At 44.3% G+C, this 20476-nt stretch overlaps 1 protein-coding gene across 2 annotated transcripts in view; it reads right to left on the bottom strand.

Annotated features, from left to right (window-relative positions):
* Window positions 1–20476, bottom strand: part of itpr2 (inositol 1,4,5-trisphosphate receptor, type 2) — a 308108-nt gene that overhangs the window by 27316 nt on the left and 260316 nt on the right. For both annotated transcript variants that reach the window (XM_068058832.1, XM_068058834.1), the window contains exons 50-52: window positions 11698–11862; window positions 9052–9250; window positions 8812–8898 (exon numbers count right to left, since the gene is read on the bottom strand). In XM_068058832.1, the coding sequence (XP_067914933.1) occupies window positions 8812–8898; window positions 9052–9250; window positions 11698–11862 (451 nt within the window). The remainder of the gene's footprint in view (window positions 1–8811; window positions 8899–9051; window positions 9251–11697; window positions 11863–20476) is intronic.

Below are 20476 nucleotides of genomic sequence, written 5' to 3'. Positions count from 1 at the left end.
ACTATGCAACAATGATACATCAGTAACAAGCTTTGAATCCACACTCAGCAACATTTCAAGTGAATATAACTACTGGGCTTCTCTGTTTGCTGTGCTGCTCAAAATGCCAGTGCGTTCATTTTGTTCCATTTATTTCTCTCGACCCTAACCCATTTCTGTATGGAGCATGGTTCATCTGTTTCAAATGCTGGTACTTCCTAAGCACCATAGAGTTACTTGGGTCAATTTTACAAGGCAGAAAGGCATGCCTACTCCCAGTGTCTAAGGGATATTGCAGCTGCTCTACACACAACCTTCCATCTAGGATGCTGGAAGCATGGATGTCGTAGAAACAGAAGTAGGCCATTCAACTGTTCAAGCCTGTTCCTCCATTCAATCAGATCATGGCTGATCTGTACCTCAACTCCATATCTCTTAATACCCTTACCCAATGAAAGTCTTTTGATCTAGGTCTTGACATCCATATCCTTTTGGGGGAGAGAGTTCTAGATTTCCACTACCTATTGTGTGAAAAAGTGCTTCTCAATTTCCCTCCTGAACAGCCTAGCTTTAACTTTAAGATCATATTCCCTTGTTCTGGATTCCACCCCCCCACCACTCCCCACCCACCCCCACCGCCCGCCCCAGTAGAGGAAATAGTTTCTCTGTATTGGATTCCATTATCATTTTTACACTTTGATCAGGTCAGCCTTCTCTACCCAAGAGTGTATAAGTCAAGTTTACCCAAACTGTCCTCAAAATTTTAGCCCAGGGATCATTCTAGCAAATCTGCACTGTGCCCCCTTCAAGAACAATATATCCGTTCTGGGGTGCAGTGCCCAGAACTGAGCCCAGTACTCCAGATGGGGCCTCAGCAAGGCTGTTCCCAAGGGGGATGGTAAATCCTGGGTAGTTAGCTCACAGTTTCTAATATGCATGGCCAACTGACAAAGCACAATTACTAAAAGGCTACATTTGGTGATGTTGCAACTGCAGAGGGTGCATTTCCCGTCCATGTGCAGTTGCAGTGCCTTATGACTGATATAGCCCACATGTCTTCATATACCACATACTACACTTAATCTCCAATAATAATCTTTCCCCATCCACATTACATTTACTATGTTTAATTCTCATTCATCTATATTCCACTCTACCATAAACATACTATCCTTAATACGCACGAAACCCACTTCCTGCAATTCAATGGCATATTCTGTGCAGTTTGTGATACTGTAATTGATTAATCCCTAATAATAGGTCAAATCTGGCATCTGATTAGTTTGATCGTCTCAAGATTTACTCTCCACCCAGGGCTGATTAAAAACACTGAGGTAAGCTTGAACTTTCCTTGACATTAATATCATATACTCAACCAACGAAGAAAACTATACACGCATGGGCAAACACGATGCAAGGCGAGTGTGCATATGCCAATGTGCACATGTGCAAAGACTCCTTCAAGTCTGCACTGGGAGATGCAGTGTTATCAGCTCTGTTGTGTCATCCTCACACATAAAACAACACATTTTTAAGTCTGGTTTAAATAATTAGCAGCTGATTAATAATATCTTTGCCTATTCATTTGTGCAGATTTCCAAGGTTACAATTGAGCCAATTGTTTTTTTTTTAAACAAGAGGATACTGCCACTAAAGTACCAATCAAACAATACGAACTAATGTAACTGGTTATAAGAATATAGCATCATTGGAATCGTGGTCTGGGATTGGAAATTTTGCAGGGTGAAATTGATCTTGGAAGCAAAAGGGGTGACATTGACTCAGAAGGTGGTTCTACACAATGTGCAAGGTTCTTTTCCTTTGACTCAATGTAATGTACTGGCTGCCTGTTCACTATCACCTGTTATGCACTTGGAGCAAAGACCAATTGCACCACCTTAATTTTTCTAAGTGCCTAAACTACAACTGATCAATATAAGCAAATTCCACTGTATTCCTATATCTCCATCACCACAGATTTCCACTATTCTAATCTTAGAATTATTCAGTAGAAAACAGTCTGTGAACTACCTCAGCCAATGGAACACCAGAGAAGAGGAAAATAGTCATTTGCTTTGAAATAACTGGATAATGTGGCCCCTCTAGATGTTAGCTGTGACTCAATGGGGAGCACTCGCCTGAGTCAGAAGGTCGTGGGCTCACATACCACTTTAAAAATTTGACCACAATATACAGGCTAATACTCCAGTGCAGTACTGAGGGAGTGCTGCACTATTGGAGATGGCGTCTTTTGGATGTGACATTAAATCGAGGCCCAGTCTGCTCTCTCAAGGGACGTTAAAGATCCCTGGCACTTCACATGGCATTTCAAAGAAGGGCAGGGGAGCTCTCCCTGGTGTCCTGGCCAATATTTATCCCTCAACAATCATTAAAGCAGATTATCTGGTCATTATCACATGACTGTTTATAGAAGCTTCCTGTGCATCAATTGGGTGCTGTGTTTCCTACAATGACTGCACTTTAACAGCACTTAATTATCTCTAAAGCACTCTGGGACGTCATGAAAGGTGCTATATAAATGCAAGCTCTTTATTTCTTTCATCTCTATAAAAACTACCAATAATTGGCTTGTTTTGGGTCAGTAGTTCAGCATGTAAGTAAAAAAATTAACAAACATAAAAATTATGTTTAATTGCATTTGTAGAAGTTCTACACTCGTAGCTTGCAGCTCATGTCTTGTATTACTGAAAGCAGAACCGTTCATCATAATTCATCTGTTGGCCGCCTTCTCAGATCAATTGTGACTCATTACCAACCTTGTGAAACTACCCAACCTTTAAAAATATCTCTCCCTCACATCATATGTGCAGCCCAATTCAACTTTTCAACAAAGAAATGAGCAAAGGCGAGACAGTCCATTTCTGGATTGGATCATCAGTGACTGCAATGGGCTTTAAGGGGAGGTCATGTACTATTACTGAAGTGTTGGCTGGACTGCTGTTTACAAGTTTCTTGTGAAATTGTCTCGTGTTAATAATGTGAGGCATGCTGCTTTATTACCTTGGTAAACAAATGCTCAATTGAATTTCATTTCAGGCATTGTCTATGTTTTAGCAAAAAAATGCATTTACATGAGGCCTTTCATGGCCTCAGGAGTCAGGACATCCCAAAGCACAGTATAGGTGTACTGTGAAGTGTAGTCCCTATTGTAATGTAGAAAATGAGGCAGCCAATTTGTGCACAGCAAGCTCCCACAAACAGTAAGGTGATAATGATCAGATAATCATTTACAGGCAGAAGGGGGAGAGGGCAGAAATCAGAAATTGGCGGCCCATCTCACTGCTTAATGTTGACTACAAGATTCTGTCCAAAGTCGTAGCCAGTCGAGTCAAATCTGCTCTGGAGTTGGTGATTCACCCCGATCAGACCTGTACTGTACCCGGCAGGAAGATCTCTGATAGTCTCACGCTACTCAGGGATACGATCGCCTACGTACGGGACAGGAGGGTGGACACCTGCCTCATCAACCTGGACCAGGAGAAGGCTTTTGACAGGATATCGCACACCGACATGATGGACGTGCTTTCCAAAATGGGGTTTGGGGAGGGAATCTGCAATTGGATCCAACTGCTCTACACAAACATCAGTAGCGCAGTCTCAATCAACGGGTGGGAATCGGAAAGTTTCCCGATCAAATCTGGAGTCAGACAGGGCTGTCCTCTCTCCCCGATCTTGTTTGTTTGCTGTATTGAACCCTTTGCTGAGTCTATTAGGAAGGATGTGAGCATAAGAGGGGTGACAATCCCAGGCAGCGGAGGCACTCAGGTTAAAACCTCCCTGTACGTGGATGACGTCGCCGTCTTCTGCTCGGATCCGCTGTCCGTGCGCAGACTGATGAGCATCTGCGACCAGTTTGAACCGGCTTCGGGAGCCAAAGTTAACCACGGCAAGAGCGAGGCCATGTTCTTTGGGAACTGGGCTGACCGATCCTTTGTCCCCTTCACCGTCAGGTCAGATTACCTGAAGGTGCTGGGGATATGGTTTGGAAGGGCCGGGGCGTGCACCAAAACCTGGGAGGAGCGAGTAGCCAAGGTACGACAAAAGTTGAGCATGTGGGGGCAGCGATCTCTCTCCATTGTGGGTAAGAACCTGGTCATCAGGTGTGAGGCGCTCACGTTGTTGCTCTACGTGGCGCAGGTCTGGCCCATACCCCACTCCTGCTCTGTGGCAGTCACCCGAGCCATTTTCCGCTTCATCTGGGGATCTAAAATGGACCGGGTCCGGAGGGACACGATGTTCAAATCTCTGGACAAGGGCGGGAAAAATGTACCCAACGTGGACCTCATCCTGATGACCACCTTCGTGTGCGGCTGCATCAAGCTGTGTGTAGATCTCCAGTACGCAAACTCCAAGTGTCACTACGTGCTGTCCCCGGTGTTGCGAAGGATGGGCCTGGTCACATTGCCGCGGAACGCTCCATGCAGCTGGCCGTGCCGTACCACCTATCCTTCGTGGAGCAGGACTTCTGTCGCCGGGGTCCTTGATCTCATGAAGGCCTGCCGTTGTCTAGTTAAATGCTTAATTGGCACTTGATTCGGCAGGTCTGCCACAGGGAGGCAACGCAGGATTCTTGGCAATGCTTTTTCCAGACATTGTGATCCCTGTCGCTCGGATCAAATCCCAGCCACAGATGCCTTTATTGCAGTTAAACGTCCCAGGGTGCTTTCCAGGAGCATTATCAAACAAAACAAATATGACACCAAAGCACATAAGGAGATATTAGGACAAGTAACCAAAAGCTTGATCAAAGAGGTAGGTATTAAGGAGTATCTTAAAGGAGTTGCAAAAGATGGAAAGGTGGAGAGATGCAGAGGTTTATGGAGGGAATTCCAGAGCTTAGGGCCTAAGCATGTCAGGAAGGCCCTATATGCCAAATGAGACATATTAATTTCATTGGTTGGAAACTTACTTTAGACTTTTAATGGAAAAAAAACCCTACAAGTAACTTTAAAAAAAAAACTAGCAGCCAAGATGGCCACTGCCGTTTACATCTGAAATACCAGGAGATTGGACTGGAGACAAAATGTCTAACAAGAAGCCCAGCCAGGACAATAGCTTGCTCTAAGCGATTGAATTGCATAGAATGGCTTCATTAGCACAGAAGTCAAGGCCATCCTCACACATTGACTTTGAAAAAACCAACCCCCACCAAGTGCGAATGGACATCCTGGGGCATGTAGAACCTTAAATTTCATTAGAAGATTCCAGAAAAACCTCATTAGAAACAAAGGGGATTGAGAAGAACCATGTGACTGCCTGTTCCTCTCTGAAGAAACAAGTTTAGTTACACAAACATGCAGACAGGCAGTAACTGAGTGTATAGCAGCACAGAAGGTTGCTGCTCCCCTGTCTCTCTCTCTCTCTCCCCAGAAAACACCGAGTGAAAACCGTCTGCGACTGGGGGATCCTCCAAGCTTACAGACCGCTACAGCCAGCAACCAGGGGAAGAGAATCAACTACAAATTCTGTCTTCTGGAAAACCCTGAGCACAGCAAGCCAACCAAAATACACTTTGACCAGCGAAGACTTCAAGAATACAGCTTGAACCTGAGGATTTCTGGATGATGCACTCTACAGACTGTATTTAAATTCCATTTATTCTGGATTTTAATCCAACCACCAAATCTGTTTTCCCTCTGTAATCTATTTGTGTGGGTGTGATTCTCGTGTGAATGTGTGCGTGAATGTAGCGCATATTTTTAAATTGGGTTAGAGTTAAGTATGATAAACTCACCTCTTTCTTGTTTAAACTCAAGGAAACCTGTCGGATTGGTTCTTTTGCAATCACAGTAAAGGAAAAAGGTAAAACGTTCACAGAGGTGGTAAGTTTAAAAGGAATAAACCCTGTTGCAGTCAAATAAGAGGAAGGGCACGAGGGGAGCCTGAGACCCCCTCCTCACCTGGCTGTAACAGCAACCGAAGGCACAGCCACCAATGGTGGCCTGATGAAAATCGGGGATGTAAAAGAGCCCAGAATTGGAAAGTTGTAGGGCTGGAGGATATTACAGACAGAAAGGTGGACAAGGGACGAGGCCACAGAGGGATCTGAACCATGAGCATGAGAATTACAGAAAACGTGGGCATCTCACTTTTGCGTATCCTAACACGTGAAGTTTTTATCTGATTATGCTTTTGTGAAGCACCTTGGGATTTTTTTCTAATTTAAGGCGCTATACAAATGTAAGTTGTTATATAAAATAAGGAAGAATAACTAATAAATGGCTCACTGGAAAAGTTTTGCTTGGGATGGATGATAAAACTACTGCAGTTGTGAGGAAACAGATTGAGCAACAGGTCCAGGACGAACCCTGAAACGTAGCACTGATTTGGGGTTACCATGGAGTTCACAAAGCGAAACCAACAGCACCACACCTGACACTTCAAACATCCATTCACCATGGGCACACTGTGGCTCCATTGTGTACCATCTACAAGATGCACTGCAGCAATTTGCTTGCCAAACCGCGACCTCTACCACCTAGAAGGACAAGGGCAGTAACCATGTTGGAACACCAGCACCTGCATGTTCCCCTTCAAGCCACACACCATCCTGACTTGGAAATATATCACCGTTCTTTCACTGTTGCTGGGTCAAAAACCTGGAACTCCCTCCGAACAGCACTGTGAGCGTACCTACACTACATGGACTGCAATGGTTTAATAAGGTGAGTCACCACTACCATCTCAAAGACAATTACGAATGGGCAACTAATGCTGGCCTTGCCAGCAATGCCCACATCCCGAGAATTGCTTTTATTCGTAATCTAAAGCCTCAAATGAATTAAGATCACAATGTTTTTCTCTGGAAAAAATTACGTAAAGCTTTTCCCACTTAACTATATATTTTGATGGTAAACTAGGACAAAGGTTATTACACAGGGAGGAAATCTAACCCACATCTCATGATATCCCATGAGGATGACTGCATATTTATTTATAAGGAGATTAAATCGATGAAGATTAAGTGCAAGAAGGGGTTGAGACAAGAATTCCAAAACAGAGCAAATTCTTGTCATGTTCCCTGTACGACAAACGGGGAGCTAAACTGAATTTTTGAAAGAGTTATAGAAAAGATTTAAATAGGACTGAAAAACAAAAACATCACAGGATAGAGTTCCTAAATGTAGGCTTTGCTTATGCACTCTGCATTCCAGAAATACAGGGCTGAATTTTATTAGTGCACCGCACATCGTAGTGACGCATTTTGAAGTCGGAGGCCTTCAGGCCTCCATTTAAATAGAGGGGGTAAAGTGGCTGCCCCCAGTGTTATAGAGGGGGCTGGCACCATTTTTAAAGGGCTTCAAGCCTTTCAGTGCCATTTAAATATTTAAAGAGACAGGGCTGTGAAAGAGAAAGACTGAAATAAAATTTTATTAACATTTCCAATCCCCTCTCCCACCCCACAATAAATAATCAGTTGATTTTTTTGTCTTATCCCCCCCCCCCCCAAAAAATGAGTTTTTAGTAACGACCTATCCCCCCAAGCTTTATTCCCTTTGACCCTAAACCCCTTCCCACCATCCCCGCAACCAATCAGAGCGGTTTTCACCACTCCCCACCCCGGCGCCCCACCCCCCCCCCTGAAATTTTCACTCCTCCCCCCTCTCCACCTGTGTCACTCCAAACGGCGTTCCGAAGGCAAGTGAGTTGCGGCCGGCAGCCGGAATATCGCATCGGATGGCCATTAGGACCAGCTAAGTTTATTTGCATGCATTAACCTTTATTAACATATTTAAATGAAGGGCCTGTCACCGAGCGGTGGGGGTGGGGGGGGCCTGCACCGAGGCCTCGCCATTGCTGGTAAAATGCAGCGGGGCCTTCCCGGCGCGGGGGTTGTGGCGGGCCTCTCCCGGAATAATTTTCCGGGCCTCCCCGCTATGATCCCTGACGCCAGAAGCCACATAAAATTCAGCCCATAGAATTTTCTTCATTTTTTTTTTTGAGAAGAGGCCTCTCCTCAAACGAACTGAAATGATATATTATGGGGTAGAATTTCTGCTTTGGGTGCAATTGGCAATTCCGCTGCAAATTATGCCGAAAATTGCACCCGTTTTGGAAAATGCTTCCCCTCACTCATTTGCAAATCATCCCCTGCAAAATCTGCCATGAATCGGGCAAAATTAGGCTGTGTTTCATAATGTTAATTTTTTTTTTAAATGCTTTAAAATATTCCTTTATATATACGAGTGGCAAATGGTAATGTTTTATTAAGACAGCTGAAAATGGTTTCTCACAAAAACTAAGTAATTTAACTCACTGTCAATCCACCACCTGAGAGTAGCCCTATTTTTAATTACTGAAAATGACTTTTTAAAAAATGACACAAAATTATTTTCTAGTTAAATTGGGGTACAGTCGTGAGCTCCTTAGCAAGTCTTTTCAAAATGTACCTATTGTCCTTGTGCGTAAAAGTTGCAGCATAATGTCTGCAGCCTCCTTGAAGGCCTGTGAACGAGCACAATTAGTGGAAACTCCAAATGGTGATTAATTCATCCTGAGGGCAAGGTCTGTGCTGTGGGCGTGGTCTGCTTCTAGTACAATGTTTTTAAAACCAGCGGAAAAGATTGCAGAAACTCAAGTTGTGCTGAACTTAATTTCCTATTAAAATTCCGCAATCTTTTGTGCTGGTTGTACTGATATCAGGGGAATTCTGCCAAAAGAAACCAGCACAACTTAACTGCAGGCTGAACTATACAAACTAAAAAAGGACAGGTATCGGAAACAAGCAGTTTTTGAGAACATTTGAAGCAACAGAAGGCTGCATAAACCTCTTTTGCCCTTGTTTTATGACACATGACCTTGGTAACAAACCTGCAGCTGCAATAGATGATATTGAACAGTGCTGCCGACATACTTCCTCCTCATTGTTCGAGGGTGGGCCATATGGGTTTTCTTGGGCTGTACAACAAAAACAAAAGTGTGTCAGACTGCAATTCATACTGCTCATTGTTTAAGCCTATCAACGGTAAGCTGCATTTATTTGCATTTATCCACAATATGTTTTGTACAGATTCACATGATTAATTCAATTCTGCCTAAAAATGTAGTTACCTGTTAGAGGGGTCTTGTTCTTCTCCAGTTGGTCAACTTCCATGATGAAATCATCTTGCAGAAAGAGGAATCCCACAATGGAGAAAAGATAGACAAGGATAAGAGCCAGCACTGCTGTCAGAATAATGGACCGTCCATTGCGTGTGACACTTTTTATGACATTAAGTAACGTTTCTTCCCTGTAGACCAAGTCAAACAACTGGGGAAAAGAAAAATCAATAATTGAATTACTGACAAAAGGGAAAAACACTCAAAACAACCTTTCAAAAGAAAGCAAGCTTTCTGAACAAGAGTCTTCTGAACAAATGCATATCTCAGGAGTCAAGTATCCCAGATTATGGTTACATAAGGACTCTGCTCCCATGGGTGAGGGAGTCCTCCTGTGAATGGCTGGGGTTTTTAGCAAGCAAGAGGAATCTTGTATTAACAGGGCTTCTGCTTGATTGGAAACTGAAGAGTAGACACATCCTTTCTAGTACGAATATGTATCCTGGAGACCGATGGAGAGGAGCTGCTTTCTGAATGTCTACACAACCAACGCAGGTTCAGAATAGGATGACATGGCAAGGTTTCTCCAGTTTTGTAAACTGGTGCAACAACAGGACTATGGAGAGAGAGCAAGGCTTTGTTTTGCATCACTTGTTGGAAATAGCCAGGCTAATGGGCCGAATGGCCTCCTTCTGTGCTGCAAACTTCTCTGGTTTGAGCATCCAACACGGCCCGGATTTGGTAAAAAATAAATACAGAGCAGGATTATACGACTGGGTGGCCAGGAAAAATAATCTATCTGGAGTTCCTCCGGAGGTTCTGAAAAAGTTCCCGCAAAAAACCTTTTATTTAACTCCAGTCAATGAGTGTTGGTGAAGCATTTAACCAGTTGTTCATCACAGTTGAGGAAAATGTGGTTTTTGATTAGATTAGATTAGAGATACAGCACTGAAACAGGCCCTTCGGCCCACCGAGTCTGTGCCGAACATCAACCACCCATTTATACTAATCCTACACTAATCCCATATTCCTACCAAACATCCCCACCTGTCCCTATATTTCCCTACCACCTACTTATACTAGTGACAATTTATAATGGCCAATTTACCTATCAACCTGCAAGTCTTTTGGCTTGTGGGAGGAAACCGGAGCACCCGGAGAAAACCCACGCAGACACAGGGAGAACTTGCAAACTCTACACAGGCAGTACCCGGAATCGAACCCGGGTCCCTGGAGCTGTGAGGCTGCGGTGCTAACCACTGTGCCGCCCTCATGAAGAATGTGTAGAATGGTACTGAAATATATATCTGATTGGTGAACTTAGTCTCCCACTGTAGTAATGAGAAATTGCAAAGGGAAGCAAAAAGCTGAAGAAATACTTTCGACCAATTATCTCTGCACTTAACAAGAATGCAAGACAGCTATTGACTTGAACACTTGATATAATCAGATCTCAAGTATATGAAGCTGACCCAGTCCATGGGTTGACTATTGAGAAAACTGAACTGCAAATCAAACACATTAATGAATGATTTACATTCACTTTCAATATACAGGAGGACAAGAGTCAGGAATCCACTAAAGCTAATACCTCAACGTTAGCCGCTGAGTTAGTTTTTATTCAACCCTCTCCAAATATTCTGCAAATGGAACGTTTATACTTTTAGAAAATTATATTCAGCATTTGTTAGAATCCCAATCACTAGGTGGTAGGAGAATGGTGGGGATGTGATAGGGAATATGGGATTAATGTAGGATTAGTATAAATGGGAGGTTGTTGGTCGGCACAGACTCGGTGGGCCGAAGGGCCTGTTTCAGTGCTGTATCTCTCTGTGACTCTATGACTATGACAATTCAAGGTGCCATTTGTATTAAAAATAAATTAAGTCAGTTACAGGTTCTCTTGGTGAGGAGAGTCTGCAGATCGACCTGGAGCCAAAAATCTGCAAGGACCTGGCAATCTGCAAACTTAACAGGCTTCTATTCCCTCGAGAGTAGAAGACTGAGGGGTGATCAAACTGAGATGATTAAAGGATTTGATAGGGTAGAGGAGGCCAGAACAAGGAGGGATAACCTTAACATTAGTGCTAGGCTGTTCAGAGGTGATGTCAGGAAGCACTTCGTCACACAAAGGGGAGTGGAAATCTGGAACTCTCCACAAAACACTGAGATTGGGGCTCAATTGAAATTTAAAAATTGTGTTTGATGGATTGTTAGGTAAAGCTGTTAAAGGCAGGTAAATGGAATCAAGGTTCAGATCAGCCATGATCTAATTGAATGGTGGAACATGTTCGAGGGGGCTGAATGACCTCCTCCTGTTCCTATGCTCGTAAGCATCCCTCGGTAGCAGCATTGCTGATCTATTGAGATCACTTCCCAACATGGGAGTCAACTCTGCAGTAGCCTTGAAGGGAAAGGCCAAGACAGCAGCTAAACATTAACAAGCATGACCCCTGACTGACCATGAGCAATGGCATGGGAGAATGGCTTGGTTTTTCACCTCTCCCAGGAGGTTAAAAGCTGGGGTGGGAATGCATGTATCACGACACACAAACATTCAGGCTGGATGGACCAGTCGGTGTCTCCTGTCTGCTGGTTTTCAGCTAGTGAGATCAGCTAGTACATATAATTTAAACAAATAATAAAATTGCCACTTACCAGGAAACTGTAGAAGAATTCATGGGCGAAAAGGCCAAGTATACAGACCACGACATAGGTCACATGGTACAAAAACTCCACATCCATGACCACTGCCTTATAACCACGGGTGAACGTTCCACGATTTCCAACAAAACTGACCAAAAACACGATTTTATTACACAGCTAAAGAAAACAGGAGAGAGAGAGTTTATTACATGCAACTAACTATAAGTCACACCCCTCAGAGAAAATCAAACTCCTACCTGGAATTCATTCAAGCCAAGTATGAATTATATTGTCAGATACTGGCAGTAGTGTTACCTTATTGAATTATACAACTATTGGACCAGTAAGTGGGCATTCTGAAATGTGCTTCATTTTAATCAAAACCATTCTAAGCTGTTTAAAGAAGCGCTGGGCTAAATTACAAAAAAAGACTTGCATTTATGTAGCGCCTTTCATAACCACCAGACGTCTCAAAGTACTTTACAGCCAATAAAGTACTTTTGAAGTGGAGTCAATGTTGTAATGCAAGCAACGCAGCAACCAATTTGCACACAGCAAGCTCCCACAAACAGCAATATAATAATGACCAGATAATCTGTTTTTGTGATGTTGGTTGAGGGATAAATATTGGCCAGGACACTCGGGAGAACTCCCCTGCTCTTCTTCGAAATAGTGCTGTGGGACCTTTTACATCCACCCAAGCAGGTAGATGGGGCCTTGGTTTAAGGTCTCATCAAAAAACAGCACCTCCAACATTGCAGCACTCCCTCAGTACTGCACTGGAGTGTCAGCCTCAATTTTAGTGCTGGAATGGGACTTAAACCTGAAATCTTGTGATTTTAGAGGCAAGAGTGCTACCATCTGAGCCACAGCAGACATTCTAAGAAGGTGCAAGTGAGGATGCTGTGAGTATAGGAGTGAATTACAAAGCAACTTATCGACTATCATATTTATATGATGATCTAAAAAAGAGATGGGTCCCAGAGTATATTGGAAGGGGAGAATTCCTGCACTTGTACATTGATTAAAGAATTGAATTGAGGTTGAAAATCAGTCATGATAGTATTGAATGGCAGAGCAGGCTCAAAGGGCCAAATGGCCTACTCTTGCTCTTATTTCAAAAGGGCATTTTTATAGAGTTCACAGTGGAAATCTTACCTCTTGATTCCTTCTGACAAAGAGTTCAACATTCTCCATTTAGGGGATTTTCAAGACTGCTTGAAAGATTAGAAGCCGTGAATTATACTTGTGAGATTTAAAAGTCGTTAGAACATTTAAATCTATTCCTCTCACGCATACATAACTCACATTGAGTTAAATTTTTATCAAAAACGAACAAACACAAGAAAGAGAGAGAAAAAAGAGATTTCCTCCCACTGTTGAAGAGTATCTTTGTTGCTACCAAGTTTCCAGTCACTGCCTCAAGCAATCTTCATGGATATTGTATTTCACCTCACAGTTTTTGGGAAAAAGTGAATCTAAAATGTACAAAGGCAACTTTCAATTTCAGTCCAACTGCAAGTGGCTGGTAGTTAATAATTTGGAGGGTGGTGAAGGGCCACATCAGCTGCCCTTTCTCCATAGAAAAGTGACCACAAGCAGTCGGATATAACGAATATACCGGATATAACCCCAAATGGTTCACAAATGATGGAAATCTGCCAGCCCCACCCAGTCTGGCCTACATGTGACCTGAATCCCTCACGAACATGGTTGACTCTTAGCTATCCTCTGAAGGCACTCGGTTGTATCAGAAACCACAATGAAGAATAACACCTTCACCCCACAGAATGCAACTGTTCAAAAAGAAGACAGCTGATCACCACCTTCTCAAGGATGGGGAAAAAAATGCCAGCCTTGCCAGTGACACCCACACCACCCAAGGCAAGGTTGGTGCAAGTTTCAGGTGGGCCTGTAAATAGGTATAAAACACTCTCACCTGTTTTGTATGGGAGGCTACTTAAATATATAAATTGGGTTTCTGCGCCATTGTAGAATTGCTTAATTGCAACTTTGAGGTATAAATGGGCGAAGCGAGCCCTATGCACGGACCATTTGTACCAGGCAGTGAGGGATCCTTATAAGGATTGCTGCTCACTGACACACAAAAGTGCCCGGACCACATTTTTGTTTGTAGGAGTAGTCCTCCTAGCTTCAGAAAAATACTGAGGCCCAGGCTCCTCTCCAGAATCAGCCCCCTGCCCCTGACTAGCCAGCCCACACTCAATCCACTCCTCCTCCCTCTCAGCTGACCTGCCAGCCCTGGCTTGCTTCTCTCCTGCATCAGTTTCCCTCTGCCCCTCCACCCTCACCCACTGGCTGCCCCTATGCCCTCCCACAACCATCGAGCTGGGGTGGACACCATTTATTTTACAGAACACGATTAACATACAAAATAGCAACTTCCTTTCCACGAAGGATATCGGCACAAATGAAATCAACATATATTTTGAAGTGCTGAACTCTCTGTTTTGGTATTGGTCACTGGTGGAAAACACCATCATGCAAGGTGAAAATGGCAGAGTGGAATTCTAGAATGATACAGCACAGAAGGAGGCCATTCAGCCCCTCATGCCTGTGCCGGCTCTTTGAAAGAGCTATGCAATTAGGCCCACTCCCCATGTTCTTTCCCCATAGTCCTGCCTTTTTTTCTTTTTCAAGTATATATCTGATTCTCTTTTGAAAGTTATTAAATCTGCATCCACCACCCTTTCAGGCAGCAAAGTCCAGATCACAACAACTCACGGCGTGAAAAAAATATTCTCCTCATCTCCCCCTGGCTTCTTTTGCTAATTACCTTAAATCTGTGTCCTCTGGTCACCGACCCTCCTGGCAGTAGAAATGGTTTATCTCTATTTACTCTATCAAAACACCTCATCATTTTAAGCACCTCGATTAAACTTCCATTTCAAGTTTCTCTGCATAAGTAAAGTCCCTCAGCCCTGGTGCCATTTGCTATCATCTCCTCTGCCTCCAACTCCAAGCCTTGGAACATCAATCATCTTGTGGAATCAAACTCGTAGCCGAATATTTGAATCAAATGCTTTGAAACATGATCCCAGTTTTCAAATACATTACCCCCGTTCCTTCCTCCTCTTCCAGCCCCCATCATCCACTCCCCCACCCTCGGCCAAAAACAAAATTAAACACAGCGGTTAAAAGAACTGACCCAAGAATTGGTATTAAACAGTTAAATGTAACGTCAATGTTTGAGTTTAACAGAGTGATACTTGTACAATGAACCAATTCGTGTTATTAATAATTTCCAGATCACTTAACTATGCACACTTCGAGTTGAATATTTAAAAGAACCAATAATTTAACCCAAGTTAAAAATGTCATATCTGGGAAGTTTTCAGCATGGCACTTACTCCTGGTTATTGCTGAGTTTATTATCCATTTGCCTTCGTACCAGACTCTGTGCTTTCATTGTACAAGCCTTTGATACTTGTAATCCAAAATATTTCATCAGTATTGTAAGCACAATAATAAAAACAATCGGCACACAGTATTAGTCTCCACAATGCTTTCAAATCCAGCTTGCTATATTTTTTTTTTATTCGTTTCATGGGATGTGGGCATCGTTGGCCAGGCCAGCATTTATTGCCCATCCCTAATTGCCCTTGAGAAGGTCATTTTCTTAATTTCATCTACTTTTAAATTTACAAAAAACCCTCTGTCCCTCCATCTGAGCCTTTTATAAGAAAACTCTGAAATAAGAAACAGTTGCTTTTCAGACGCCATGTACAATTTGTATTCAACCCTGTTCTAACTCCTCTGTGCCATTTTTCCTCAGACATTGACTGTATCCACTTGTTGGAAGGAATAGCATCTATTACGCTGGAGATCAAGGGAGCAGAGGATCAGAGAGTAAATCACAGAGTAATACAGAAACAGGCCCGTCGGCCCATCGTGTCTGTGCCAGCCATCAAGCACCTATCTATTCTAATCCCATTTTCCAGCACTTGGCCCATAGCCTTGTATGCTATGGCGTTTCAAGTACTCATCTAAATACTTCTTAAATGTTGGGAGGATTCCTGCCTCTACCACCCCTTCAGGCAGTGCGTTCCAGATTCCAACCATCCCCTGAGTAAAATGTTTTTTCCTCAAATCCCCTCTAAACCTCCTGCCCCTTACCTTAAATCTATGCCCCCTGGTTATTGACACTTCCGCTAAGGGAAAAAGTTTCTTCCTATCTACCCTATCTGTGCCCCTCATAATTTTGTATACCTCAATCAGGTCCCCCCTCAGCCTTCTCTGCTCTAAGGAAAACAACCCTAGCCTTTTCAGTCTCTCTTCATAGCTGAAATGCTCCAGCCCAGGCAACATCCTGGTGAATCTCCTATGCACTCTCTCCAGTGCAATCACATCCTTCCTATAGTGTGGCGACCAGAACTGTACACAATACTCCAGCTGTGGCTTAACTAGCATTTTATACAGCTCCGCCATAACCTCCCTGCTCTTATATGCTATGCCTCGGCTAATAAAGGCAAGTATCCCACATGGTGGTCTGGGAAGCAGAGGATCAGGGAGAGGTAGAACGGAAGGCTGGGGAGTGCAGCAGAACTCAGACCCAAAGCTCCAGAGAGGATCAAAACCGTGAGCGATTAATTATTGAGAAATCTCTAACTTACAATTGCTGACTTTACGGTTGGTGCTTCCCCTACCCCTCCAGGTACGTAACTTTTTTCTATATTTGGTATGTCATTGACATGACTAATGTATTCAGCCAAGTCAGAAATCAAGGTGGTGGCTGGAACAAGTTTGAAACAATAAGTGGAGTGATCTGATTGGTTTGTTGAGTGGCAATTGCTGCCATCGGTTTGGCACTTTTAGAAATAAACAATCCAAGTGACTGAATTGGCCAATTTTGGGACGGATGCTTGTTCCCAATTGGTAGGTTTACGTACCTGTCTATATTTGAGCAAATCAGTTTGATTCACTTAATACTAATTATTTACACCAATCAGAACAACAGTACGAGATGGTTCCCTTGTGATGGACACATTTAAATGCGAGGCACATATCACACACAGAATCCTCTTATCCATACTGAGGAACATCCCAAATCCCAGGGCAGTCCCCCTGCCCATCTCTTCATTCCCCACTCCCTCCAAATAGAACCTTCTCCATTTATCACTATCTGCTTTCATACCAGCCAACTAATTTCATGGCCCTTATTATCTAACAGTCCCAGGAATCTAAACATTTTCAAAGGCCTTCTGAAGCTCCGGGCAAATCATATATTCATCAGATGGCTCGCTGCTGATTCACTTACTTCAGGTTGAAGCATCAGTTAACCCCTTGAACACCATTCCATGCTGACTGCATCTCAGCCTCCAGGAATGCGCATTGTGGAGCATGGCTACCCGCCCCGAACCCGACGGGACTCAACGACATGTGTCGGGCTCAGGTCGGGTCGCTCTTCCGGGTCCGGTATTCGGGCTTGGGTCAGGTCGGGCCGGGTCGGATATGCTCTATCACCACCTCCGGTACGTGGCTCCAATGTTAATGTACTTTTTGGACTTGAAAGGTTGTTTAGTTACAGTTTTTTTAAGCTTGTGCAGATCAGCAACAAAGTGAAAAATGGAAGTTAGGTTAACTGATGGTCGGGTCGGGTCAGGTCGGGCATAGGAAATAATGAAAGGACTCGGGCCGGGTCGGATGTGGTTCTGTCGGGCTTGAGTCGGGTTTCATTTGCAGACCCGAGCCGGCCTTTAGTGCATTGGCCCCTTCTCACAAAATTCTCGAAGAATTTTCCTACGACTGATGCGAAATTAATCTGTGAGTCTGCAGTTCTACATCAGTTTTCAACAGCGGCAGAACTGTTTTCCAGTTTTCTGATATACCTTTTCATTTAGACAACTCCTAAAACTATTTCGGTCTAAATCTCTGCCTTCCTCCAACTGGCCCAGCACAATCTTGCCTTCCAGCTCAACAAGTCCCAGCGCCAGAACTGTTTCCAGGACACAGAAAACCAAATTGTTCACCCATTGTCTCCAGGCAACAATTGGTGAGAATTGAGCATAATATGAAGGAGCCTAATGGGAATGTAACTCAATAACCCAAACTAAATTATAGCAAAAACAGAAAACATAAGAGAGTCCTATTTATTATAAATTCCTATGTCGACACTTAGGATGTAAACTGCTGGGGCTGAATTTTCGGAGCCCCCCCGAGGCCAGGAATGGAAGTGGGGGAGGCCCCCCTGAAAATACAGGCGCCAGACAGCATGTCAGTTACAGGATGCTGTTCCTGGCCCCAACAATGATAACCAGGGTGCGGGGGGGGGAAGAGGGCGGAACAGGAACCCCACTCTCCTCCCAATTGAAGCCAATTAAAGCAGTTTAAAAACTCACTAGAGCTTGTTAAGGTTGGATGTTGAAATTTTTAAAAGGAGCACAGGGGTTACCCATGCCTTCAAAAACAGATCATCTGAAGGGAGGTGGACAAACAGTGCGAAGCCAGTCATGGCTGCCCCAGGGCATCACCACCGCCCCATAAGAGGATCAGTGGGGAAAAGAGGGACTCAGCACTTGGTAAGGGGGTGCCTTGGCGTTGCACAGGTGCCAGGTAGAATGGGTACTTAGCACCCAGACTTTGAATGCGGTTCGCACCCCTCTGGGATCTTGGGGGAAAAAGAGCAGGGGCAAGGCTGTCAAGGACAATTGGGTGACCATCTGCCCAGAAGGAATGCTCCAGCTGGCAACAGAGGAACAACTGTCAGATTTTGGCCCACTGGTGATAAAGGGCAACACCCTCTGCAGGAAGCGCTGAACCCTGGACATTAGGTAGGTACCAGAGAGAAAAGAGAGGCAGGAAGGCAACAGAGGCCAAATCCTCAACACAGGATCTACCACCAAAGACAGAGCTACCTGGAGGTGACTGAGAAACAGTGCCACAGGAGACTGTGACGCTCCAGGCAGATGGTTACAGATATCTGTACCTTCTTCGCCGAAGACCTCGCACCTTGCAGCATTGGTTGCCATGCCTTGCCAGTGGCCATCAAAGTCACCGTGGCCTCGAATTTCTTCGCTTCTGGCTCCATCCAAGGATCAGCTGCGTACCTTAGTGGCATCTCAAAATCGGCTGCACGCCACAACATCTCACTGATCACTGATGCCCTCTTTAACAGAGCTGGACAACACATTCATTTAGCAAAGGACACGGCCTCACAGGGACAGAGGGCGTTGGGTTTCGCCTCCATTGCACCCATGTGTCCATCAAGGCACACAGGGACCCACCAGTGAGATCTATCGACAGGAAAAGCTTCCACTCGCTCAACATCCAACTGGTCTGCAACCACAAAAAGAGCTTCCTCCATGTGTACACTCGCTTTCCTGGCAGCTGCCATGACTCCTTCATCCTCAGCCAATCTATGCTGCCTCAGATCTTCACTCTAACCTCCCCAAAATACATGGATGGATTCTAGGGGATAAGGGATATCCCTTGAAGTGATGGCTACTGACTTATCGATGTGGGAGCCTCAGACAGAGTTACAGAGGTGACACAATCAATGCTGCCTGTTCAGTAGGACATATATTGAGCAGGCTATCGGGCTTCTGAAAATGCAATTCTGGTATTTGGACTGGTTGTGTGGTGCCCTCCAATACCCTCCTGCAAGGGTCTTGGTCATTGTGGTGGTCTGCTACGCTGTCCATAACATGGCCCTCCAGAGAGGTGTGGACCTTAAGTACGATGAGGCCCTGGAAGGAGACAGCTCATCGGGGGAGGAGCAGGAGCAGGAGGAAAATGATGCAGAGGGAGATGACACTGAACAGAGAGGTGCCCCTGCTGCACGACGAGGTGGCCTCCTCCTGCCACCCTTGGGGAAGAGGACCTCCCACCTCTCCCTCATGGCCTGCAGCATTAAATCCAGGTTTGGCATCGAAGAGGCGAGGGGCAGCCCTCAAACAGGTGCCAGGCCTCTGGCTCCCCTGTGGCATCTTGCTTCCCTCTGGTGCAGCCTCAATGATCGCTGCCGTTGGAGTCTAAATAAGTCCCCACACTTCATCTAACTCACCTCCATTCCCACCCCCACTAGCTCTAAGTGGACAGGAAATCCATCTTTGTACCAATTAAGGGATTCCTCACGCAAAAATCTTAACTTTAACCAGTTTCCCACCAGAGGTGGGTTTCTGTCCCAAAAACAAACCCGGCTCCAGTTTCCTGACTCCGTGTCGAAAATTTAGCCTTCTACTTGTCACACGGTAATGACACTCTCCCACCAGTGTTGGCAATGTAGTACCTCAGCTTTGCATCAACCAGGTCTCAGACTGTATTGTAGAGGGAAAAAAACAACTCTGCTTGTTTCCGAAATTACAGCTTTGCCGAAGCATCACACAAAAATAGATATGCACTTTAAAATATGGACTGAATTATGTTTGTGTTCTCTGATCTGGACCCCCACTATCTAACCCCATTTCACCTGAAGACTACAGTAGATCTCAACTCCCCTTGTGTGTAATCCCATAGGAGATTGCCTTTTTTTTTACATTTCAATTAAGGTTGAGTTTACTGATGGTACAAATATAGTCCAGCATTGACATGATGGGCCGAATGGCCTCTTTCTGTGCCATAATGATGCTGTGACTCTAAATATAGGGGTGAATTCCAAGGATTCAGCAGTCCTGACCCACAGCTCAATGCGCTGAAACTACAAATTCGGGAGCACACAGCAGGAAATTAATGGGTATAAAATGATACAGCTGAGAAACAGATGCACTGTCCTGTGCACTCTAATTTCCAATATGTGCTTAAGTTGCACAAAGTTCCTCACTGAGAGCACTAA

Source organism: Heterodontus francisci, chromosome 27 (assembly GCF_036365525.1).
Source record: "Heterodontus francisci isolate sHetFra1 chromosome 27, sHetFra1.hap1, whole genome shotgun sequence".
NCBI classification, from domain to species: Eukaryota; Metazoa; Chordata; class Chondrichthyes; order Heterodontiformes; family Heterodontidae; genus Heterodontus; species Heterodontus francisci.
This window is presented reverse-complemented; position numbering and strand designations above follow the sequence as displayed.